Genomic DNA, 26,843 nt, shown 5'->3' on the forward strand with positions numbered 1-26,843 from the left:
TTTTCTCTAAGCAAGTCAGAAAATTAAGTACAAAAATTGTTCTCCTCTAGGTAATGAGGAAGATTGAGTGCTATAGTAATTAGTAGCTTATTTAGTGCTTACAAGTTCTGAACAAGTGCTGAGCATGAATAAGAAAATTTAAGTGCTAAAACTAAGAATCTGTATCTGCACTAGATGAGTTACAGGACAGAAACAAGTGCAAATGCAGGCTTTCAAATCAGAAAGTTGAGAGAGATGGAAGAAATTGCCCAAACGACCAATAACTACAATTTGTGGGCCAGAACCACTCTATGTGGTAGACAGGTCCCCACTAATAAGTTAGAAGGCTTCCCTCCAACACAGAAAGGCTTGGGGGGCTCAGAAGCTTACATACAGTCCTGGATACAGCAAATCTGTATCTGGAAAACTAGTTACAGGAAAGGTAGGAAACAGGCTTACAGTTTTTTTTTGATATATGATATGATATCTGGCCTTGCAGATCAGGCTCGTCAGACTGATGGGGCGGGTAGCTCCCGGGATCCAAGGTGGATCCCCCCCTTGTGGAGTGGTATAGCTGCAGCTGTGCGCCACTCAGTGGGCACGAAGCCTGAGGTGAGGCTATGATTAAAGATGGCACTTAGGTGAAGTGCCAGTTCATTTTGTAGTTCATGTAGTACACAACCCGGGATGTCATCTGGTCCCATGGATGCTGTATTCTTAGCTTTGGAAAGTGTGTTTTTTACCTGTGTGGCCGTTATTACCAGAATTTGGCAATCTTCCAGTACTGAGATCAGCAGTTTAGGGGGTGAGATGGGGGTGAAGTTGGCACTGAATTAATCTGCCAGGATATTGACAATATCCTTGGGATCAGTATATTTAATGCCATTCTGTTGTAGCTCAGAGCAGATCTGAGCATTGCCATTTAGATTCTTGACATAGTTAAAGAATGCCTTGTGGATGGCTTTGGAATCGCTGGCAATGTTATTTTCATAACTAGCTTTGAAGGATTTTATGAGGGATCTCAGCTTCCTACTGAGGCTGGTAAGGGAGTTTTTTGCATCCTGGGATTTTTCTCTTTTCTGCAACAGTTTCTTCCTTTTGTTGTAAAGTTTGTTTATGGCAGGGGACCACCAGATTAGCTTCCTTTTTTTGGAGTAGAGCATCTTGATTCTCTTTGGGATGGCACGATTCATGCATGAGGGGATGTGCTCGTGCAGTGCCTTAATGTAGGATTCAGCAGGCTTTGGAGAATATTTTTATGGAGGTTTCCTTACTGGGGGGGGTGGGGGAGAGAGAGAGACAGAGAGAGCAATCTGTATGATACAGAGTAGAGTGAGGCTGATTTGTGTGGATGTTAAGGTTGATTAGCTTATGGTCAGACCTGACCAACGAGGGGGGTCACCATAGGTGTGGAGCATCGATTTTCCCATGTTGGCAATGACCAGGTCAAGGATATTGGAGCCCCTGGTGGGACTGTGGATTAGTTGATCCAGAGGTTTGGAATTTATGAATTCCAAGAACCGTTGGGCAATGGTGTTGGTACACAATTAGTTTTCCCAGTTAATGACAGCGTAGTTTAAATCACCCAGTATTAGGGTGTTTGGTAGTATCTTAACATTTTCCAGTATGTTTAGAAAGGTGTAGTGAGAATCTTGGGGCATGGTGGGGGATCTGTAGCAAGCTACAATTTGGATTGCAGTCTTACCTAGTGTTAGTTGCACCTGGAGAATTTCAGATGCATTGTGTTGGGCAACTAGCCTGGTGGTGTGAATATCCTTGGTGAATATGGACACTCCTCCACCTTTAGTGTTTCGATCCTGGTTTGGTGGCCGAAAACTGTGGTAAGAGTTGTAGTCTGGTATTGCAGGGGTGCTCTCTGGAGCCTTGAACCAGGTCTCAGTTACTGCACAGATATCGATGTTCTCCATTTGTAGGAGCACCTTGAGAGAGTGCATTGAGAGGTTTAGACTTCTAGCATTGAGTAGCATTACCTTCAAAATCTGCATGCCTGTACCGGTTACGGTGGTGGTTTTGTCCTTTGAACTTTGCCTAAAAAGGCACTATAGGGGTGGCAAGAGCCTTAGCCAGTAACCTGAATCCCAGGGGCGACAAATGCAGACTATCTCTGGCAAAGTATTGTGGTCTGTCGATCATGTAGTCCCAGGCAGACAGATACTGGATTCCCTCTGAATGATACCAGAAGCTTAGCCAATTGTTGAAGTCAATCACTTTGTCCTTATATTGTGGTATCATTCTGGGCGAAGGCAGGATGCTACTCTGGGATAGGGTCATAGCTGCCTGGGCCACATGATCCGAGAGCTCTTTCGTGCCTCTTTTCATGTAGTCCAGGGAGGTATGTCTCAAGTCATTAACTCCAACATGGATAATGACAGAGTCATATTTGTACTTGTTGTGGAGTGACATGAGTGCATGCATTATGTGGCGGATCCTGGCACTCGACAGGCAGCTGACTGGGACATCCATGTGCCTGACTATAGAGTCACCTATGACTAAAGTGTTAGGTACGTTGTCTTGCCTTAGGGGCTGTTGCTGGGTGGCACACTGGTGTTGTGAGCTATGTGCACTTTGGTGTTTGTTTGCATTTCAGCTTCGGAGGTCCTTGTTGCGTGGGCAGATTACAGTTAAGGGCCTCCGTGTATGTGGATTTAATGTTGCTATGTGTGGGTGTTGGTGGTTTAGAAGGGCTATGTGTTGCTTGAGGTGTAGTGCGGGTGTTAACTTTCTCCTCTTGACTGTCTAGCACAATCTTGAGTGGAGAGAGCTTTGCTTCCAGTTTGGCTATGTAAGTGCATCTCTCACAGGTTGTAGTATTGGGTGGTAGGAGGAGAGGGTTGTCTGTGTACATGAGGCAAATGCTGCATTGCCCCAGTATGCCCAGATTCACCAGGTGGACAGGAGAAATCACCGGAGGCTGACCCTTGGACATGCCTGGTTTGGTGCTTTTTTTGTAAAGTACAGGAGCTGTTTTCCCTTGCCTTAGCAAGGTACTTTGCAGTTATAGGCTGTTTAGTGCCTACAATTAATTTCTCCTTATTAGCAAGGAGACTAAGTGCTTGTATCAGTTTAAGGCTTCCTAGTGCTTTCCAGCAGGTATTAGAGCAAGTGCTAGTTACAGGGATGCTTAAAGGTAAGATAAAAAAAATGGTTTATCCTAAACACTGCAGTATGCACTAGATAAGTTAGATGTGAAAGTAGGTAACTTAAGTTTTACCTGTCTAAAAAGTTAAGTTTTAGTGGAGCGTCACTATTTTTAAAACAAGAAGATAGATTGAAAGGGGGTGGTCACTTGTGTATTCTGGCACTGCGGACTACAGTAGGATGGCCAATAAATTTAAATAGCTGAAGGGGAGTGATTTCACAAAATGATAATTTTGTGCTTACTCACACAAGCCAGTGAAAGCAGAGAGGAAATGAGATATATGGTCAAATTAACATAACAGGCAGGCAACTAGAAAGACAGTGGTATTTAAGAACACAACAGTAAGCGGGTGAGAGGGTTGGGAAACATTTCTGCCTGACTCACAAGAGACAGAGCTGTGGTCTCTCTTGAATTTTAAATATGCAGTTAAAAGCAGAATACAACTAAAACACAAGATAAAGAAAACAAATCACAGTATTCAAAATATAAAAAGGCAATAAAGTAATACAAAATACAAGAAATAAAAATCAAACTAACCTTTCCTTCACAGCAAAGTGTAGCAGAGTCTGGGTGAGCCTTTCTAGTAAAGCTCTGAAATGTTTTATTTTACCCCTTAAATAGAAGATTTAGTTCCTAGCTCCACCCCCTCGGTTCACAAATGATTAACCTTAAGTGACCTCTTCTATCTTATGTACGAGTCCTTAATTTATCAGTTCTAATTAAGAATACAAGTAAAACACAAGATAAAGAAAACAAATCACAGTATTCAAAATATAAAAAGGCAATAAAGCAATACAACATACAACAAATATAAGCAAACTAACCTTTCGTTCACAGCAAAGTGTAGCAGAGTCTGGGTGAGTCTTTCTAGTAAAGCTCTGAAATGTTTTATTTCACCCATTAAATAGAATGCTTAGTTCCTAGCTCCACACCCTCATTTCACAAATGATTAACCTTAAGTGACCTTTTCTACCTTATGTACGAGTCCTTGATTGATCATTTCTAATTTCTACCCGACTCACAAGAGACAGAGCTATGGTCTCTTTTGAAGTTTTAATATGCAGTAAAAAATAGAATACAAGTAAAACACAAGGTAAAGAAAACAAATCACAGTATTCAAAATATAAAAAGGCAATAAAGTAATACAAAATACAACAAATAAAAAGCAAACTAACCTTTCCTTCATGGCAAAGTGCAGCAGAGTCTGGGTAAGCCTTTCTAGTAAAGCTCTAAAATGTTTTATTTTACTCCTTAAATAGAAGGTTTAGTTTCTAGCTCCACCCCCTCAGTTCTCAAATGATTAACCTTAAGTCATGTCCATATAAAACGTGAAACATATGTGAACATCTGTCTATTGCTTTCACCTTTCTGAGCAAAGTCAGAAAGGACAGTCAGGTTAATGAACTGATTGAGGTTCTTTTCTGTGGCTACCTAAGGCTTAAATGATTGGTCTACATTCAGTGACATACCATCCATATGAACAAATTAATTACATAGGATAGTTATAATGCCTATGATTCAGAATTTTTTTTCTAGCAGAAGTAATTGCCTCTTCAGAGAGTATTTTCCATGAGTGTTTCAACTCTGCTGTAGCAGATGGTTAAAAAAAAATAATGGTCAGTTTCTTTAATCCCTCCAAAAAAATACAAACATCAAGGAGGTTTAAGATCCTAAAACAGTCTGATAAAGAAAGTACCTCTCAAAAACACCTTATGTACTTTTCAAGATGCTAATGGTAAAGGTTTAGAACTTTGATTAAAACTGGAAATGGCTACATGTTGGCCTTTAACAAAAGGAAAGTTTAATCCTGAGCCAAATATCTGGAAAAAATGGAGAAGTGGCTTATAACTAACACAGGTCCAATTACTTGTGTCTTTTTGTAATATAAAGCCTTTGTGCATATGTAAAAACACTAGACTACCTTTCCAGCACACAAATAGTTCTTAACTATTACTGGAACTGAAGAAACTATGGGCTTAGAGGCAGATGAGATCTGGGTGAAACTTTATAAGGCAGGGGGTGGGCCATTAAGGTTGTGAAAGACCTCAGACGTAGAGGCTTCTTTAAATAAGACCTGAGCACAGAAACCCACAGCTGTTGATCACAGGATCATAGGAGATTACTAGGCTAATGGCTCTGGGGCCCTTACAAGCCTAGCCAAGAGTTTATCCCCTAAAGAGAAACCTCAATCAGCACCTGTCACCCGTCATCTGGGTAATCTGTGACTATAACAATGACTGTTTGTTCTGCCTGACCTTCTGTATACAATTTGGAATAATGGGAACTGGATGAAAATTGTAAATAAGCCATGAGGGTTTATGTACAAAAGCATTCCAACAATGCTCCCTCAGAGCAGCAATGAAAGAAAAGATGATGCTACACTTGATGCTGGCTGAGAATACAATGAGGGTGCAATAAGGCTTCCATCAGTAACAAAACATCTACTGACTGCTGAAGGGCTAAGGAACCACTCATGTGGCATCAATAAGCAGTGAATGACATTGTATGCCAGATAACTGACTTCCCCAGAAATGTGACTGGTAATTAGTGTTCTTTTGATACAGCCTTGTCACTGGGATTAGGAGTGAAAGGAGCTCAACCCTTCTTGTTTATGTACCAAATGGCAGTTAGTAAGGATGGCTCTAGCATCTTGCAAAAGAGACTCTTGAAAGACATGCAGTGCAAGGATGACCACCCACATCTCCAAAAAATTGCTTGGAAGACTGGTTCCTCTGTATGCTCCTGATAAATCTCAACCCACTCTAGTCTACATGCATTTGTGGTGACTGCCACAATTTATTTATATATTGTGCTTTATTAAACAGAAGGTAAGAAGTTTGAAGAACCATATTCGGGGATGATCTAAGCCAAGTAGGTGTAAAAGATATACAGCAGTAGTGTTGCAAAACGGAGTGCCAGTTTTAGTGTGCAAACCATTTGACATGCAAGGTACAAGTCCTGGGCTTCCTGAATTGGTGTAATTTGGATTTTATAGTGCACATTGTAATTTCTAAAGACTGAAAAATGCAGAAGGGATTCTTGAGCAGAAATGAGCTTAATATGTACTGGAGTGGCTAGACGACAGACATTCAGATAAAAATGCCTACACTCTTTGTAGCCTGTGACTTGCTGCTACTACAAACATAACATTTAATGAAAACACTGCTTTGGGGGCTGAGTTGAGACCAAATAGAAGAATCTGGACTTGACAATTGCTGGTTCCTACCTGGAAGCAGAAAACCCCTGAACTCCTAGTCTGTCTTTGCATATAGCTTGCTCTCTTGGAGGTCCAAATAGCACATCTGGTCTCCTTCTATTTGACAGGAGGGAAAGACATCACTGTGAACACCTAAAAGATTTTTGCGGGGGTATAAACTCATCTAGGTTACCAAAGTCTTGTATGGGACTGTAGGTTCTTTTGTTTGCTTGGAAACGAAAAATAATCTGGAGTAATAATCAGATCCTTTATGTGGGAACTCTTGGATGGTTCTCTTTTTGAGGTTGAAAGCCTCTTTTTCCCACTCACTTCTGAGATGCTGGATTATCTGGCAATGGGAGACGCTGGGTTTCTGGTTATGAAAGGGAATTGTATAGTCTGTGGCTATTCCTGTCCTTATCCACTTGTCATGAGCAATGCCCATCCATGCCTGTAAGTGAAGGGACACTGGATCCCCTACAACCATCTCCACAGTGGAATAGTAAGGTAAGTTCTCAAGAACTAAGACCATTATCACCATGAACGAAGATTATGGTACCTCTACTGTTGCCAAATGTTGCTGCATGTGGGCTGGTGGCAATGCTGAAAATTATCACAGCCACATTGGTTCCTTCCAAATCTCTGACTAGTTTTTTGCCAACAGCCACGGTGAAGCCGGAGATGACACGAGTTCCACTAAATCCCTAAAAAGGTGCACTGTGGAGTCTGAAACTGGATACAAACAATGGAAAGAATTTTGATTTTCTTTTCCATATTCCCTGGTGCGTTTTTAAATTTGGGCCAAAACAGCAGACCCATCAATGGGGTCATTAGTAAAGACCACCTCGGTTTCTTCAACCACTGTTGAGGGATGAGTGCTCGTCTATTGAATAAGAATAAAGTTTTTATATGGAAACTGATTTAAGGCTACTTTGCTTCCTTTCAACCAGAAGATGAATGGTGCAGAGGTAAAGGATAGTCAGTAGGAGAAACCACTAGTAATGTTCAATCAACCCAGGTTTCAAAAGTGCAGGGGACAAGTACCAAACGTCCTTTGCAGGAAGAACAAACTATATCTATGTTGGTTTCTTATGTTGAGGACCTGGACAGAATTCCTTAACCTTACCAATCTTTTTTTTGGTCCTTATGCCTAGGAAATTCAGTCCTGATAAAGTACAGTTGTGTAAAATCTTACCACAATGGTAATGCCCTTCTCTTCATTGTTGCAGTATTCATTACATTAGGGATCCCCTGCCAAGGGTGGCCCGACATCCAGTCAGTATACCAAAGCCTTGGGTTGCTTTAAGGTATGCCATAAATCACATGTATGCTCCTCATGTACTGAAGGGTATAAAGGTGATGTCTGGATGTATCATCCTCAGAACTAACAGCCCCAGAAGGAATGTCACTTCAAGAATAAAAGAGGAAACCTTTACATCTAGAAGTCAAATGGACCAGGGGATGGCAGGAGGGAGTGAATACTGCAACAGTGAATATCTACCTTTATGGTAAGATTTTACACAACTGTGCTATGTCTTTCCATTTCACTGTTGTAGTATTCATTACATTAAGGAGAATGTCAAAGCTCAAGAGCCCTCTAGGAAGTCATGAAGGATAGCCCTAGCAAAACCAGCTCTCGCTCTGGCGAGTCCATCCAACTTGTAGTGCTTGGTAAATGTATGCATATCCAACTTGTAGTGCTTAGTAAATGTATGCACAGAAGTCCAAGTAACTTTCTCAATAATAGAGACAGTATCCAAACCCTTGAAAAAACACCACATGAAGCCACAGCTCTAGTAGAATGAGTTGTAACAGAATAAGGAAGGCGCTTACCATGAAAGGAATAATAAAAAAGAAATGGCTTTACAGATCCAAGAAGAAATTGCCTGCTTGGGCACATCTAATCCCAAGGACCTACGATGAAAGGAAACAAAGAGCTGATCAGATTTCCTAATAGTATTAGTCTTATCCAAATAAAATCTGAGTTGTCTATGCACATCCAATATGTGCAGCACCTTCTCATTGGCAGATAGGAGAAGAAAAAAAGGTGGGAAAATTAATAGACTGACAAAGGGACAACTAATTCATTCACCACTTGGGGCTTAACATAAGCATTAGTACACAAGGACTCCCTATCCTTATGAAACACCATAAAAGGAGGAAAAGCCATAAGGGCTTGAAGCTCAGACACCTGTCTGGCAGAAGTAAGGGCTAACAAAAGTATAGTCTTCCAAGAGCAATGTTGCATGGAAGCTGAAACCACAGGCTCAAAAGGATCCTCTGTCAATTTTTCCAAAACAAAATATCCCAGGGAGGAGAAACAGGCTTTTTGGTATGGCTAATATGAAGGACGCCTTTAATGACTTGCTTAGCTTCAAATCTAGAAGCTAAAGGGGAAGACAAAGGCAGACAAGCAGAGATAGCAGATGAGTAGGCCTTAAAAGAAGAAATGGCCAACCCAGCACTGAGCAATTCACACAGATGAGAGAGAACTAAAGGAACATCCACAGAAAGTGGATCCAGGTTATGAGAAAAACACCAAACAGAAAACCTCTTCCATTTGGATATGTAGGATTTCCTAGTATTAGGTTTCATGGCCTCCTGCAGGACCCAAAGCACGTCCCCAGGAAAAAGGTATTAATGTGGAATCAAAATCCTGTCACCCACAGTGTCAGTTGAAGAGTGGACAGCTGGGGATGGAGGACAGATCCCTTGGTTTGTACAAGTAGCTCCACCCTGTGAAGTAACTTGTGATGGCTGCCCTTGGCTAAATGCAGAAGAAGAGGAAACCAATGCTGTCTTGGCCAAAGGGAGTCATAAACAAGATTTTCTGAAAATCCTGTTTAATTTTGAATGTGACTTTTGGAAGGAGGGGAAAGAGAAGGAAAGTGTAAAGAAGCATCCCCTTCCAAGAAAAAGATAGGATGTCCACCTTCCAAACCAGAGGACATGGGACTCTGGCACAAAATAGAAGAAGTTGCCTATTCAGAGAGGAGGCAAAAGGATCTATTTGACGAGTGCCCCACTGGTGGACAATGTCCAGAAACAAATCCCTATGAAGCATCCATTTACGGGATTGAATTAAGGACCTGCTCAGAGTATCTGTCACGAAAGTTTGACCTGAGGGAATGTAAATTGCCTAAGAGTCACTTGATGCTGGATAGCACAATCCCACACTAGGAATGCCAACTAGCAAAGAAGATAAGATCTTGTCCCCCATTTGTTTACATACCACATCACTATGCTATTACCTGTAAATACATTGAGAGGTCCTGGGGAGAAAATAGGATGAAAAGCCTGAAGTACCAGTAGAAGGGCTTTCATCTCTTTTACACTGATGTGCTCTTTTTGTTGAAGAGGCAACAACTCCTCCCACACTTTCGGGGAGCCAAAAGCTGCTCCCCATCCCATGTCTGAAGAGTTTGTGAACAGCTCCTGAAAGGGAAAAGGGGAATGAAAATGGAGTCCTGTACTTAAAGACAACTGCTGGATCCACCAGTGATGTTCCTTCTTGAGACATGGTGGAAGAGGAACTACAAATTTTAGGGGATGTGCATTCTGAAGCCAAACTGACTTCAGAAGCCACTGAAACTTTCTCATGTGGAGTTTGGCCACAGGGAGCATATGAACACTGGATGCTATGAACCCCAGACCTCTCAAATTCCCTGGCTGTTAAAAGGGCCAGAAGAGAAAGAGCTTGAAAGAAGGAAATGAGTGTCAAGTCCTTGGGAGGAGGCAGGAATTCCCATCATAGGCACAGTCTGTATCCTGCACAACAGAAAAACATGGTCTTGAATGTAACCAGAAAAGACTCTGAAATTTACTGTGAACTCTAGGCTCTGCAGAACAGAAATGGCAAATGGAAGATTTTGCAAAAAGTTCTCTGGAGAGAATACCTGGAAAAGAAGGTCCTCCAAGTAAGGAAATACTTGGATCCTCTGAATCCTGGTGCAAAACCAATCACAGGAGCAAGGCATTTGGTGAATACCCTTGGGGTAGTAGAAAGGCCAAAGGGCAAAGCGAGGAACTAAAAATGGTAGGAACCAACACAGGAATGTAAAACTTTCCTGGCAGAGGATGAATGGGAATATGGAGATAAGCATCCTTGTGGTCCAGAGACACCATATAAGCCTGAGGAAGCAGAAGAGGGAACAAAGACTGAAGGGACAACATTCAAAAGATGAACACCTTCAGGAAAGTGTTTAGATGAGAGAGGTCTAGAACTGGTCTCCAAATACCCTCTTTCCTAGGCAAGAGAAACATCCTGGAGTAAAATGCTCTCCCCCTATGGGACACAGACACCCCCTGAATAGTACTAAGAGTCAAAAGATCCCGAAGCACCTCTGGAAAGAAAGATATTTGTTCCTAAGGGGGCTGAGGCATACCCATAAAAGGTGAAGGGCTTCTAGACCTAGAATACCCCTGGCAGATAATGGAAAGGACCCAAGAATCCTGAGTAATCTGTAGCTAAACAGGAAGAGAGAGGCGAACAGAAAGAGGAAAGTGGCTGGGAAGAATAGGAGTCAGACAGCATCTGGTTTATCATGAAAAGGAGACCTCTGAGGTACAGAAGTCTGAGTAGCGTTCACAGGAGTCCACCACCTGCCACATATCTTACCCTTAGGAGGAGTGCGAGCATGCCTACAAACACAACCTGGCTTACTGGGGGAATTTCTCTGAAATTTAAGCACAGGAGAAACAAACACATGTTTAAGCTCCTCCAAAGCCTTGTCCTTATCCTGAAGGGACTTAAATGTACCACCAGCAGCTTCATCAAATAAGTGTCGATTATCAAGAGGGGCATCCATCAACTTAGCCTTGATATCATCAGACAAAGGTTGAAGCAGAAGACAAGAATATCTCATCATTGACCCAAAAGCAGCAGCCCTAGAAGAATCATCTGCTACATCACAACTGCAGCCACCTGGGACGAAAGTTACTGAAGTACAGTTGTGTACACTTACCATAAATGTAGATGTTCGAGTGTATTCACTGTTGCAGTCATCACATTTGGGTTATCCCTGCCAGAGCAGCCCTCGACCGACCCGAATACCAGAGACGTAGTATTTCTGCGTCGGCTGCTGTCGCTTGAAGACTGACATCAGGTCGTCAGTGGTATAAAGTAAGGCAACCAATGCCATTACATCAGTTTGTTCTTGCTCTAACCTGTCAGGGGCCCCCAAAGTAGAAGGCCAGGTTCTGGTGGAAATCCCACCAGTGGAAAATGAATACCAATATGTCCCTTGTAAGGAAAGGAGAACAACAAGGAAGAAAAGTAACATAAGAAGAAAGAGAAAAAAGGGGGATGGAGGGAGGGAAACCAGGACTGCAACAGTGAATACACACAGACATCTACATTTCTGGTAAGTGTACACAACTGTACTATGTTCTTCTTGTTTCACTGCTGCAGTCATCATATTTGGGTAGATTCCCATAGCTGAAAAAGTGAGTGTAGGCAGTCAAGGAAGCTAGGGGCTGGCTAGGATGCCCTGCAAGACTGCAGAGGCAAACCCTGCCCTAGATTTGGAGAAGAGAGGCAGGTGGTAATGCTTGGTAAAAATGTGAACAGATGTCCAGATGGCAGCCTCCAGGATGTCCCTGGTGGGGACTCCTCTGAAGAAAGCTGCAGAGGTGGGGGCTGCTCTGGTGGAGTGTGTCCTGACCCCCTTGGGGGGAGGCTTACCATGCTGTTTGTAGCAGAAATGGATGCAGTGTGTTGTTCATTTGGAAATAATATGCTTGGAGATGCCTTTGCCTTCTGCCCCTGTAGCAAAGCTAACTAGCAATTGATCAGACTTTCTGAAGGGTTTAGCCATGCCCAGATAGTATCTGAGCTGTCTGTGCACATCTAGAGAGTGAAGAATCCTTTCCCCCTTGTTCTGGGGATTAGGAAAGAAGGTGGGCAAATGAATGGATTGGTTGAGAGCCACACTGGAAACCACCTTGGGCATGAAGGATGGGTTCGTTCTTAGGGATACCCGGTCTGCATGGAAGACGATGAAGGGTTCCACAGCCATGAGCGCTTGCATCTCGGAGAGACTTCTGGCTGAAGTGATGTCCAGAAGAAAGGCTGTCTTCCAGGAGAGAAATTTTAGCTCTGCAGAAGAAGCTGGTTTGAAAGTTAGTAGGGTGAGCTTTTCCAAGACAAAGTTAAGGTCCCAAGCTGGTGCTGGTACCCTTCTGGGGGGCCTCAAGTTGCTAACCCCTCTGAGGATCTGTTTGATCAAAGAGTGTGAGAACAGGGGCTGCTCAGTGGGAAAATGAGCAGAAATAGCAGAGGCACGAATTTTTATACAAGAGAAAGAGAGACCACTGTGTAGTAGGTCAGCTAAGTAATCCGGGATGAGAGGGATGGAGGACTGTGCTGTATTGGGCCCCTTAACCTGGATCCAGGTACAGAACCTTTTTCATTTATCTGCATCAGACTTTCTGGTGATAGGGCAATCTGGCCTCATGGATAACATCCAGAATCTGTTTACTGAGGATGGCAGATTGGTTCGGGTTTAGGGAATAAGCCAAGCTGCTAAACCGAGTGCCTGCAATTGGGGATGCATGAATTCCCCTTCCCTCTGGGTTACAAGGTTTGGAATCTGAGGGAGATGCCATGGAGGCAGTGGGAACAGGCTGCACAGCAAGGGGTACCAGTGCTGTTGAGGCAAGTCTGGAGCTATAAGAATGGTCCTTGGTTTTTCCTCCCTTATTTTGAGCAGTACCCAGGGGATGAGAGGTAGGGGAGGAAAGGCATAGACTGAGAGGTTGACCCAGGGGAAGGACAGGGCATCCACTTTCCAAGCCATACAGTGATACTCCCTGGTGCAGAATTTGCTGAGCTGATGGTTGGTGTGGGAGGCAAAGAGGTCGACCTTCAGGGTTCCCCATTTCTGAGTTATTAACAAGAAGGCACTTCTGTTGAGCTGCCACTTGTGTGGGTCCAAAAGGTTTCTGCTTAATTGGTATGCCAGGGAGGTGTATTGTGCTAACAGGTGTATTTGCATGGAAGAGGCTGTGAGCCAAAGGGTTACGGCCAGTCTCCTTAGAGGGTAGGAGTGAGTCCCTCCCTGCTTGTTGATGTACCACATTACAGTGGTGTTGTCTGATTTGATCAAGAGAACCCCTGGAGAGAGAGAAGAGGTTTGAAAGCTATCAAGGCATGCTGCACAGTCATCATCTCTTTTTGACTGATGTGCAGGGGGGATTTGTTGTGGGATCCATTGGCCCTATATGCACCTGCTGTCCAAGTGTGCACCACAAGCGTAGTCTGATGCATCTGTGGTGAGGGTCTGGTTGGCGGGGTGTGGGGAGAAGGGCAGTCTCTTGTTGTGGGAGCATGCTGTTGTCCACCAAAGAAATTCCTTTCTGAGGCAAGGAATTATAGGTAGAAGAGTTTCCAGATCTTGAGAGTGTTGACACCAAAGGCTCTTTAAGTACCACTGAAGTTTCCTCATATGCAGTCTGGCATATGGAATGAGGAGTATGCAAGATGCCATGAACCCCAGAGCTTGCAGGATTTTCCTTACAGAAAGCTGGGGCCTGGTGGTGAGTTAAGAGAAGTGGGCTGACAGGAACATTTTTTTCTCTGGTGTAAGGTATGCCATCTGGGATGCCGTGTCCAGACTTGCTCAAAGGAAGATTATCCTTTGGGTGGGCACCTGTTTTGATTTCTTTTCATTGATAGTGTACCCTAGGGAGGTTAGTAGACTCTTTACAAAGGCTGGGTGTTTGAACAGCTTTTCCTGGCTGTCTGCCTGAATAAGGCAGTTGTCTACGTAGGGGTAAATTTGAATTTTTCATTGTTTGCAAAATGCAATGGCTGGAGCCAGGCATTTTGTGAAAACTCTGAGAGGAGTACATAAGCCAAAGGGAAGCGCAGAGAACTTAAAGTGTTGGGATCCTGCCCTGAAGCGGAGATATTTTCTGCATGATTCCCTGATAGGAATGTGGAGGTAGGCCTCTTTTAGATCCAGGGTGGCTAGCCAAACGTCCTTTGACAGGCATGGGTAGCAGCTGCTGGAGGGTGAGCATTCTGAATTTTGGGATCACCAGGAAGGTGTTTAGAATGGATAGATCGAGGATGGGGTGCCATGTGCCCTTTTTTCTGGGCACCAGAAAAAGTCTGGAGTAGAAGCCTTGGCCTATCTGTTCTGCAGGAATGTGCTCTACTGCCCTCAAAGAGACCAGGAAATGGATTTGCTTTTGATCCTCTGCCCAATGACTTGGCGGTAGATCTGAGAACCATTTTGAGATTGGAAGGGTGTGGAAGGAGAATTTGTATCCTTGAGACACAATGTTCAGAACCATTTGTCATTGGTAATGGTGGGCCAGGTGCTTGAGTGAAAGGAGAGTTTTCGGTAGGGAGGAGGGGAGTCATTGTGAGTTCTTACCATAAGGGGGTGGCCTAGAACTTCCTGGTTTTGAAATGGTAGTCCACTGCTTAGATCTCTGCATTCCCTGGGGCTGCTGTATGGGGGGGGGGGGTCTGTTTCCACGGGTCCTAGGCTGGGTCTATTTACTCGCAGCAGGAAAGGACCAGTGCTTGGAGGGAAAATGCCTGCTGAATCTAGGGCGGACCTGTAAAAAATCTTTAACTGTTTGCATAGATTTTGCTTTTTCTTCCATCTTTTTGAAGACCTCTTCTGCCTTAATGCCAAATAAGTTATCTTTGTGCAAGGGTGCATCCAACAATTTAGATTTGACAAGGTTTGGCAGGGGTTGTTCCTTAAGCCATGCATGTCTTCTAAGGACAGATCTAGTGACTGCTGCCCTGCAAGAATCTTCTAGGGCATCAAAACCACAGTGCAAGGTGTGTTTAGTTACTTGACTTGCAGAATGCATTAAGTCTTGTAACTCTTTAGATTCTCGCCAAGCAGGAAAGGTGGACATTTTTTGTTTAAGGAGTTCCAAGGTATGCTGCTGATATTTAAGCATATGGAACTGACAATTTAGTGCCATGATAGCAAGAGTAGCTGAGGTGCATACTTTTTTACCCCATCTGTCCAATGCTCGGGAATCCCTATCTGAAGGGGGTGGGATTCTTAGCAGAGGTTGCTTTAATCCATTTAGGCCCTTGAGAAATGACGTCAGGGTCAGCTGTTGGATTTTTAAAAAGATATTTGTGTGAGTCAGGGACTCTGTAGTACCTGTCTGGCTTTCTGGGAGCAGGAGGTAGGGCGTCAGGAGTCAAGCTGGATTCAAGGAAAACATCATCCACCACATCCAGGTCTGGGAGGGATGGCCAAGGATCAGTGTTGCGGAAGATCTAGGAATTTCCTGAGTCTCTTTTTAGACTGGGGGTAGTCCTGACTCTCCCACTGGAAATGCTCCCTTACAGTATGCAGGGTTTCCCCAAAGGAAAAATACTCTGGGGGAGAGGCTGAAGGAATGGATTCCTCTGCATCAGAATCCTCATAAGTGGAGAGGGACTGCATGTTTTCATAGTCAGATGCATCACATTCATCTGACTCTTGTTCTGAATAAATTACCAGGGACAGATCTCTTCTCCTTTTTGAAGGGGTAGCTTGGCTTCCCCTGATCAGCATGATAAGGTCTTCTGCCATTTTAATCATTTGAGAGTGAGGCAAGATAGCAGGCGCCTGAGAGTGGGTAGTCAGTTTCTTGGATGTGGTTCGAACAATGGGCCTAAGGAACTCTGTTGCTTTGGAAAGTATGGTAGTAGCGAAAGAAGATGTTGGTTTGTGTCGAGATTCGGAGGTGCTAAGAACTTCCTCGGAAGCTGGTGTCTGTTCAGCGGCTCCAGACGCATCCAAGGCAGAGACGACTGCAGGATCCTTAGACGAAGAAGAGTTTTGCGGCATACCAGAGAGTCTCAGTAGCAGCCTGCGAATCAACTGAAGTGGGCATCAGGGGCTGCAAAAGCACCTCACTGAGTATCGGAGGAGTGACGACTAGCTTAACAGAAGCATTGTCGGAAAGTTTGGACCTGTGTGGTCTGTCTGTCTTTATCTTTACGTTTTTTTCAGGAGATCTGTCGTCAGATGGCTTACCGAAGCCATATCAGAATTCGACAACTGTAAACAAAAATATCTGGCTACAATAAGGGTTCGACGATGGACAGTTCTGGTGTTAAAGCACAGAAGCAACAATGGGGGATGTCGCGGTCTGGGCCTAGGCAAGTGACGCAGTAGGAGTGGAAGTCTCGATGTGGTATTTGCTTTCCATAGGCAAGACAATTAACTTTTTCTGACATCGGTTAGTGCAAGAAAAAAGGATGCCCAACGGGGTACTTAGCTTTAGAAGACTTCAACTTCAATACAAAAACTCAGGTAGCAGCCGACTGGCACTTGTGCGAACCGCTTCTGCTTTGGGCTCCACGGCAAGAAAGACTGATGTAATGGCATTGGCTGCCTTACTTTATACCACTGATGACCTGACGTCACTCCTCAAGCAACAGCAACCGATGCAGAAATACTACATTTCTGGTATTTGGGCCGCCCGAGGGCTACCCGGGCAGGATAACCCAAATGTGATGACTGCAACAGTGAAACACGAAGAACATCAGGGAAAGGGCAGAGGACTTACTCTCAGAGACATGAAGATCAGAAATAACCTGACTGTCCTTGGATAGGAGAGCCATCAAATAACTGGAAATATGCATCTGATAATTAATAGCCCTAAAATCCAAGGTAGTAGAGGTATAAACTTTTTTGCCTAGCTTTTCCATGGTCCTACTATCTTTATCAGAGAGCAGTAACTTGGGGAAGGAAGCAACTAACAGGACTTGTCAGAAGCTACAGACTCCACCAAGGGGTCAGCAGGACACTTGTACAAACATTTACAGCCTTCAGGCACCCTAAAGAATCTATCAGGTTTCTTAGCAGCAGAGGGTTGAGAGTCTGGAGCCTTAGAAGCATTAGAAAATTCATCCAACAATGTAGCCGAAACAGGAGGAATAGCTGAAGGCCTAGGAGAATCCATCTGCAGCAACTATAAATACCTTTCGTGTACCTCAGAAACCTGAGCACAATCAAATAACTCCATCATCCTGGAGATCATGTCCCCAAAAGAAATCTCTTCAAAGTGAATATTAGGACTGGTAGATTCCTCTTCTTCTGATCCATAAGCCAATGGAGAGGGAATCCGAGAAGAGTAAGCAAGGGATTCTTTGTCCAGATCCATTTCCTCCTCAAAGGAATCCTGTTCCCTGGGTCTTTTAGGAGGAGTAAAGGACCGGGGGGGGGGGGGGGGGTTGGCCGGAACAGAGGAACAGAAACTCCATTAGGAGGTTTACTGCCAGCACAGCACTAAACAAGCCCTGAATGAAGACTGCCATTCACTCTCTGGATCCTCAGGAGTAATATGTTTAGTCTTTTGCTTTTTTTTAATGGTACATCTGCCTTATAAAATTTGGAAGGCTCTGACCTAGGATGACATTCAATTATGGTAGTAGGGACTTCTCTGACTAATATTTGTGGAACACCCCTAGGCCTCTCAGAGAATTGGCCGTGGTTTTCCACTGAATGTCCAAAGTGGATGTATACAATGCCTCCTCTGACTTGCTTAAAGTTGGATCCTGACAGTTTCTAACCTGGTCATGGCAGAGGAATCCAACAATAAAGCCGGGCAGACCTCAGTCACTCACCTTAGGAGAGATGTCCAGCGGAGGCCGAAAAACAGAAGATTCCGGCCAAGGCTTCTTGGCCTTTTTCACTGACAGCTGCCTTCGGGGCAGGAAGTTCCCTCCATTGTGTCCTTTGCAAGGAGCTTAAGGCACTAATTTTCAAATAAAGTGCCAGAGAAGAGAGTAGAAGAATCTTAGGTAGAAAGGACTGACAGATTTAACAGGACATATGGTTGAGAGAGGTGCCAAGGCATAACATACATTGTTCATTGCGGTCATTATGGGGAATCTGTCTCCCACACCTGGATTTACCCTTCTTGGATGACATGAAAGTTTACGTACCTAATGTAAATGTTCATGAGATCCATATTGCTGCAGTCCTCTATGGGTATATGTCTGTTCCGCTGTCCGGGTCTAATACCAAAGATAGGACGTCGGTCAAGCGTCATGCGCCAGATCTGATATCAGAGCCGCCAGTGTTAAAAAGCGCATGACCGACGCCATCCTCAGTCTTTTCTGCCCCAAAAGCAAAAATATAAAAGAAAGATAAGTAAAAACAGAACCCAACGGGGCACTAACCTGCAGCAGTCTGGAGTATCAGCAATGGAATGGGTGTTCAGACCGATGATCAAAAGATATCATTCGGACTGATGGCACAGAAGTTCAGTACTATGTTCTTCATCTCACCTTGCTGCAGTCCTTGCTTATGGGTAGAATGAGCAATGTATGGCAACATACAGCATACATTAAAGCAACCTAAGACTTTGGAATACTGGCCAGACGTCAGGCTGCCCTTGGCAGGGGATCCCTAATGTAATGAACACTGCAACAGTGAAATGAAAGGCCATCCATGGGTTAAACCCCACTGTTAACTCAAAGGTTGTGACTGAAGTCAAACCTCTTTTGGCAGTAGGTGCAAAACATTTTTCTACTCTGAACAACTTAATTTACTTCTATTTCTGATAGCAAAAGGTGCAAACGCCTTACAAATATATATATATATATATATATATATATATATATATATATATATATATATAGCAAGCAACAGAAAAAATATTCTTCACCTCTGCATAATGTAGAGAGTGAATGTTTTTTTCTTTTCTTTGCATTTTTGAAAGCTTTACTCTCCACCTTAAATAAGCACTTTTAATCATTTTCAAACAGAAAACTGCTCAACACACTAGTAAAGAAAACAGATAACATTAACATACAAACAACCACAACAACACAGTAGCAGATCAAAAACAATAAGGGCAAGATGAGAAAATGCTAAATGCCTTTGTAGGGGGCCTTTTGTACAACAAAAATGTTGAAAAATAGGCAAACAAATTTAATGATCTGACCTCAAAGATGAGTGTAAGCTAAAAACAGATAACGTAATCACATTTAAGAATGACCCATGAGAATTTTTAAACAAATCAAGCAATTTCTGAAAAACAACCTGAAACTGCGTCAGTGATGTTTCAATCTTTTGCATGGCAAAATAGATCTGTATAGGAAGCTTTTTTTTTTTTTTTTTTTTTTTTTTTATATACAGAGCATTATAGGAAAAAGAGGAGAAGCTAGCAGCATGGAAACGTTTTAAATGCTGAGCTGCCTAGTGGCATCCCTACCATAGATGAGAGGATGGACTTTCTCATACTAGATTACTTCATACTTTCATTTACCACCCAACCTTCAGGTACTCATGGTGGGACACAATAACTGATAGATGCACAGTGTGGGATGTACTAAAACACATGGAACAGTGAACTCACTATCCCTCACACAGGGTCAACAGCACTTCACAATACTCCTCTAAATCATATAAAGTTGAATTTTCCTTGAAAAGAATACAGTAATGACTAGTGCATTACAGTGTACATTTGTGACAGTATTGCACTTTGGAGTTTATCATAGTAGCTGTGTGTGAAACCACAGCAGTTTTGTGACGTAAGGTTGGTGTCATACTTTGTAACCTGAAAGTAAAAGAATGACATGCCATCACCTCTCAGATGAATTGAACAGCCAATGTCTCAGAATATTCTTGATTCTTTCATATCCTATGTCCAGCCTAAGAAATACTAATTATAATTGCTATAACCTTCCACATTCTAATATCTAAAAAAATGTACATACTAGTCATAGCAGAGTAATATAGCATGTCATGGTTAACATTCATTTATGATATGTTCTCTGACATAGTACCTATAATGCTCTTTAATGCTACATAGTTTCTTCTAATTCACTCATGGATTCTTAGGTGTGGAAATGTTGGAGGACCATAACAGCCGGCCGCACATATTTTTTTTGAGTAGTTTTTTGACCCCTATACAAAAGACCATAGGTTTGCCACTGGTCCCTTTCCTTGATCTTAGATGCTGGAAGTCACTCCTGACCCAACACTGACCTAATCCAATAATTTTCTTCTTGCTACCTGTAAGAAGACAGACAACTCAATTTAGCATCATACTTGCAGTCACAACTTTTTTTCCCCTCTTTTTAGTCCCTACCCATTCCCTGCCCTTATGCCCAAGCATATGTACAGTAAGATTACTTTTCCATGATTAAAAGTACTTTCTTACATCAATACTTCATTACATAAAGTTGAACACTTTCAGCACAGAAGTGCAACTGTACAATTAACTTACTGTAACAGTAGATGTCTGAATGACGCTGCTGCAGTAGCCTTAGCTATGGGTTACATCCTGCCAAGGATATAAAATCCAACCAACTTCCAAAACTTCATGGCACCTTCCACACACCCAAACTGTTATTCAACTTGAGCTGAGCAGACTGAAAGACAAGTTTGGGCACAAAACCCTTAACAGATTTTCCTGCCCACAGAGAGAGGGAGGATGAGCCCTGAAGGGACAATGCCAGGAACAACAAACAAACAAATATCCACACGCTGGCAAAAAAAAAACATACCACAAAACGGGGGGGGGGGGTGGAGGGAGGAAGCAGATACTGTCACAGTGATCATTCAAATATCTACTGTCACGGTAAGTTTCCTTACACAGCTGTACTACATTGAGCATATTGATCACTGCTGCACTAGCCTTAGCTATATGGGTAGACTACCTTAGCTAACTACATTTGGGAGGCAGAAGGAGAAGAGTCCAGGAACTTCTGGAGAATGGTCGTAAGAAAGCTTGATCTAGACCTACAGAAGGAATCAAGCTTATAGTGCTTTGTAAAAGTACGTACAGAGGATCAAACAGCAGCTTCTAGAATACTTCCAGAATTCAACTCTCTTTTAAGAGCGGGCATAACCCTGCCTAAAGAGTTTTGTTATGGTGAGTATAACAAAAGGTAATATAAAGCTTTAAGCCAACCACCTGGAAACAGTTTGTTTTGACACAGGTTATCCTTTCTTATCTTTACAAGAAATGAATAACTGATCCGAAGATCTGAAAGATTTAGTTTTATCAAGAGAGTATATGAGCTGTCTGTGGACTTCCGAGGTACAGAGTATCCTTTCTACCCCATTTTTAGGTTTGGGAAAGAAAACAGGGAGATTGACAGCTTGGCTTAAAGTACACTTGGATACCGCTTTAGGCATAAAATAAAGACTAGTTTTCACAGAAATCCCACCTCTATGGAAAATAAGACCAGGCTGACTCATCATAAGAGCTTGCAACTCAAGATACCCCTCTTGCAGAGGTCAGAACAATCAGCAAAACTATTTTCCATGTTAAGAACCTCAAGTCAGCTAGATTAGCTGTTCAAATGGAGCAAGTGATAGCTTCTCTAACACAAAATTAAGATCCCAAGGAAGGACCACTGGTTTTCTTGGAGGTCTCTTATGCAAGCCCCCTTTCAAAAATGTTTTGACATGAGACTGCACTGAAAGAGGATGATCCATGGACAGACAACCTGAAATGGACAATAAATGAACCTTGACAGAGGAATAAGAAAGACCATAGGATAGTAACCCACACAAATATTGTAAAATAAGTCCTGAATGGGGTTATGTTACTGGTATCAACTAAAAAAACTTTTCTATTGGCTAATGTATGATTTTCTAGTAGCAAGCTTTCTTGCCTCCATTAGTACCTACTGTACATCTTCAGTAAACACGTGCCTAAAAGGAGTTAAGGCCCTGCCATCCAGGCAGTCAGTTGAAGTGGATTGATGGTGGGGTGTATCAAATACCTCTGTTATTATGTGAGTAGACCCAGTCTGTGAGGAAGCTTGTTGTAATTGCCCCTGGTCATTTCCAAAAAAAGGAAGAACCACTGTTACCTGGACCAGGGAGTCGCCACAATGATCTTGCAGGATTCCTTCTGAATCTTCAAAAGTACCCTAGACATTAGTGGAAAGAGTGGAAAAGCATAGAGGAACATTCCTGTCCAAAGAAAAGAAATCGGTCTTCCAGGGCTTCTTGCATGGGGTCCTGGAACTGAATCTTGCCGGTTGTTTTTTCAGGAGGAGGCAAAGAGATCTACTTGAGGAACTCCCCACAGATGGGTTGATCTTGGAAGACCCACTGATCTAGTTTCCATTTGTGAGGGTCTGTCCTGGTCCTGCTTACATTATCTGTCACACAATTTTGATATGACAGCATGTAGGATGTCTGTACAGTGAGACTGTGCTGTTTAGCTATATCCCAACATGACACAGCTAGTCTGCATAGGGTATACAACCTGGTTCCCCCTTGCTTGCTGACATACCACATGACTGTGGTATTGTCTGTAACAACTTGAAGAGGTCACATGGACCAGAGATTGCTCAGAGGGTTGGGTTTATTGATCAGGAAGAGCATCTCCCTGATGTTTATCTACTTGTATCTATCCTTGGTGTCCCACACCCCTGAACCTTTATCCTTCCTGAAACTGCTTTTCAACTAAAGTGCCAGGTGTTGGGGTGATTGACTGCTTTGCAGCAAGGGGGGAGAAGAGGAGAAACAAATTTAAGGATATCTATTGTCTCCACCCAAAAAATTCTCTTCTGCCAAACGACAGAATGGGATTTGAAAAAATAAACTGTTGATGCTAGGACCAAAGATATTTCAGACAACACTGTATCCTTCTCATGTTGAGTCTTGGTAGGGGTATCATGAGAATCACAGAAGCCATAAGACCCGAAATCCTGAGGTATTCCCACGCAGTGATCGAAGTCTGAGTGAAAACCTTAGAAACAGATCAAAACACAGATCAATTTTTTTCCTGTGGAAGCAAAGCTCTTTGAACTGAGAAGTCTAGTTGACATCCCAAGAATACAATCCTGTTTGAAGGAGTAAAGAAAGACTTCTGAATCTTCTCTTGCAATCCCAGATTGTGTAAGAGATATATTACGTGAAAGAGAGATTACTGAAACTTTTCTGCAGACTCAGCAGAAATAAAAAAGTCATCTAAATCTGGAAAAATCTGGATACCTTGTAGTCTGCAATGAGTTATAACTAGAGTTAGACACTTTGTTAACACTACTTGTGCAATGGACAGCCTAAAGGGTAAAACAGAGAAGTGATAATGGGATCCAGACACACAAACCTTATGAAACGCCTGAAGTCTGGATGAACAGGGATGCGATAAGCATCTTTTAAGTCTGTCACCAGGAAACTAGAAAGAGGAAGAAAAAAGTAACAGGTTGTGAAGTGACATCATTCTGAATTTGGGCACTATCGCAAACAGGTTAAGGAAAAAAAGATCCAGAACTGGTCTCCAAGAAGTTTCTTCCTTTGACACTAAGAACATCCTTGAATAAAAACCTTTCCAAACCTGGGAAGGAGGAGCCTGCTCTATCACTACTTGGGAGAGCATGTAATGAAGAACAGTTGGAAACAGAAGGGTCTGCTATGGAAGATGAGGAATGACCTCCCAGGAAAGTAGGACTTTCCTCCCTCTGCCATCTGCAACATGGATGAATGATTTTCAAAACACATTTGTCTAAAACCATCTGTTGCCAAATTGAAAAATAGAGTGTCAGACCTACTGGAAGAAAAAGGTTGTCAGAGTGGATGGGGTGTAATAAGGTCTCTTGCACAGTCATTCAGACCTGATGGACTTTCCTTGGTGTTGGGAGGTCCGAGACTTCTTTTTTGTGCCCCCTTGCTATTTCTTCTTAAATGTCGGTACCTGTATTTTGTTGAGACTTTATTCTGCTTTTTTGCAAAAACTGGATGAAGAAATAAAAAAACCCTTGAAAAATTTGGAAAAGGAAGTTTGAAAAATCTTAACAGATTCCCTGGATCAGCTTGCCCATTTCATCACACTTTTGATTACTTCTGCATCATAGGGGCCAAACATTAAATCTCTATCCAAGGGAGAATTTAAAATCTAATTTTTAATATCATCTGGGAGGTTCTGAGAAAGCAGCCATGCAAACCTCCTCAAAACAGTACCAGTGACCACACTTGTGTAAAAACGTATCAACAGAGTCATACACGCACTGTAAACAATGAGTAGTGACCTGTGCAATAGGAGAAACCAAGTAATTTACAGCAGATTTTCCATCACAAGAAGAAACTGATGATAAAACATTCCTCAAACTTCAACATATGAGCCTATCAATTCAAAATTCTGAAAACCAATATATATATATATATATATATATATATATATATATATATATATAACCCATACTATCAATAATTTCCCCATCCTTATCAGAAAGAGTAGGGTTGGAACTGACTAGGTGTTTACCTATGGGGTCAACTAGAGCTATGGCCGCTGCATCAGTTTTGGGAATACAGCATAAAAATCTCAAGACGGAGGAACTTTGTACATTCTGCCTGCCTTTTTAGGAACAGATGGCTGACTATCTGGAAAACTGCAGGCAGTGCATCCTCTAAAGCAACAGGAAGAATGTGTGTAGGAGCTGGAAAATCCTTCTGTAACAGCTCATAGTATTTTCTGAGGGACTGAGAAACCTCAGTAACCTTCCATTGAAAACATGTATTCTATTCTAGCTATAGCCTCACAGAAAGAGAAACCCCACAGAGAAAATCAGAAACCAAGCTTTCCGCTGAGTCTGACTCAGAAATCCAAGGGAAAAAAAACTGTATCCACCCATGCATCTTCCTGTTTAGATTCAAGATGTTGAATCTCTTCAGGAAAAGGGGAAGCCCTCTTTCTTTTACCAAAATGCTTTATAAGAAGGATCAATAGCCTGAATTAAATCCTTAGCCAGACTCCTAGCCAAAGAAAAGTAAGGATGAGTAGACAAATGCTTGGTTTTCTGTTACGTTTTTGACAGGAAAAATGGGGCCAGCGTTGTTACTAATGACAGCAGTAGCTTCCTCAGGGATGGACAGCATTCTGACACAACAGAAAAACCTCCCCTGTTCCCTCTCCCAAGACTAACAAGAGTGGCTCTCCCTTGTCTGCTGAGGGGACCCCAGCAGCCACAGAGGACTTAGCCAACACCCAGTCCACAGTGGCTGTATATGCTATTCTAGAGATATCTGGGTTAAAATATGAGTAGTCTGTGGTAGAACAAATGCCCACAGTAGAGTCACCCACCTGCAGTTTAGGGAAACTGCTAGCCTTTGCTAACAAAGGCTGTTTGCTTTTTTTTTTTTTTTTTTTTTTTTGCAGTTGGAAGAAGGACCAACTGTGGAACTGGTAGTCTGCTCCATGGTCAAGCCAAAAAAGTGCCTCTTTCCCAGGAAAAACATACATTGCCGATAAACACTACCAGACTACAAAAGTTACTTTTTCTGACAAAAAAAACACAGTGAAGAACACTTTAAAACACTATGTCAGCCCCATCTTCACAGAAAAAAAAGTTTTCAGTTACTTTACACCACTTTTAAACTAAAAGAAAAAACAAGCATTCCATTTTAAAAGTACATCACAGTCTTGAGACAGTCCATTAAAACACAATATTCCTAGCTTTAAAATAACTTTCCTGAAGAGGAAAGTAATAAAACATTCAGGAAAGTTATAAAACAAGAACAAAATAAAGAAAACGGAAGGTTTTTTTTTCCCCCCAAAGCATAGCAGTCGATCCTTGAAAGCCTCAGAACAGCATATTCTTCTGCGGCTGTACAGCTCTGAAGGGCTTTGCGCCCAAACTTTTCTTTTAGTTAGCTGCCTGAGACTTTGGGTGTGCAGAAGCTGCCCTGAAGCTTTGGACACTGCCTGGCTGTTACATCTTTGGCATGATACAACACACATAGCTAAGGCTACTGCAGCAGTGATCAATATGACAAACATATTGAAATTCTACAACAGATAACAGCTTAAAATAGCTAAAACAACATAATGCTTTTATACTTACTGCGGATACTTCTGGAAATTTATTTTTTTCTCTTGTGTAATACGAGTTACTGCTGTCTCTATTTTGTCCACATCAGGATCTAATGTCTTTTGTAAATCCTAGTTTAAAAATACATAATTGAAAATGTGACAAAGTAAAAACCTGAAAGATAGAGACAAAAAAAAAAACTACTAACAGGAAAGACATCATACACTGAACAGAATCTGAGATTAAAATACAACATTCAAAAGAATGAATGAGTAAAAAAAAAAGTTATGGACCTACCATAACGTTCCATGTTAGTTGTTCTTCATCTTGCCTTCCTTCTTCTTGTTGGATGGGGTCAGAGCCGATCCTCGGCTCTGACTGGGTTACATACTATAGCTCGAGAGCTCTTTACTGGCTCGAGGCTACCCCTTATCCCAGAATGCCCAACGCCAGCTACCCAGATCTCGTTTGAGATAGCTCACACCAGACATAATTATAGAAGATAATTCATTAATAAACCCGGCTATACAGTTAATTGTCATGGTTTGGTTGAGAAGCAACTAATAAAAAAACAAATTAGCCAGTGAAAGTATTGAGAAACTCCTCTCAATCCTCGAGAAAGGGGGATGGAGGGAGGGACGCAAAAAGGAAGGTGAGATGAAGGACAACTAACATGGTACGTTATATGGTAGGTACACAACTTCTTTATATTAAGTTGTCCAAGCTCGCCTTCATTCTTGCTAGATGGGACAGCGTCC

At 42.4% G+C, this 26,843-nt stretch overlaps 1 protein-coding gene across 1 annotated transcript in view; it reads right to left on the reverse strand.

Moving 5' to 3' along the window:
* The window catches only part of ELMOD2 (ELMO domain containing 2), a 909,722-nt gene that overhangs the window by 585,186 nt on the left and 297,693 nt on the right, over positions 1-26,843 (reverse strand). Inside the window, 1 exon segment of the mRNA XM_044061619.1 lies at positions 26,119-26,216. Within this exon segment, the coding sequence (XP_043917554.1) occupies positions 26,119-26,216 (98 nt within the window).

The sequence above is a fragment of the Protopterus annectens genome, chromosome 2.part0 (genome assembly GCF_019279795.1).
Source record: "Protopterus annectens isolate FY-2018-M chromosome 2.part0, PAN1.0, whole genome shotgun sequence".
Lineage (NCBI taxonomy): Eukaryota > Metazoa > Chordata > Ceratodontiformes > Protopteridae > Protopterus > Protopterus annectens.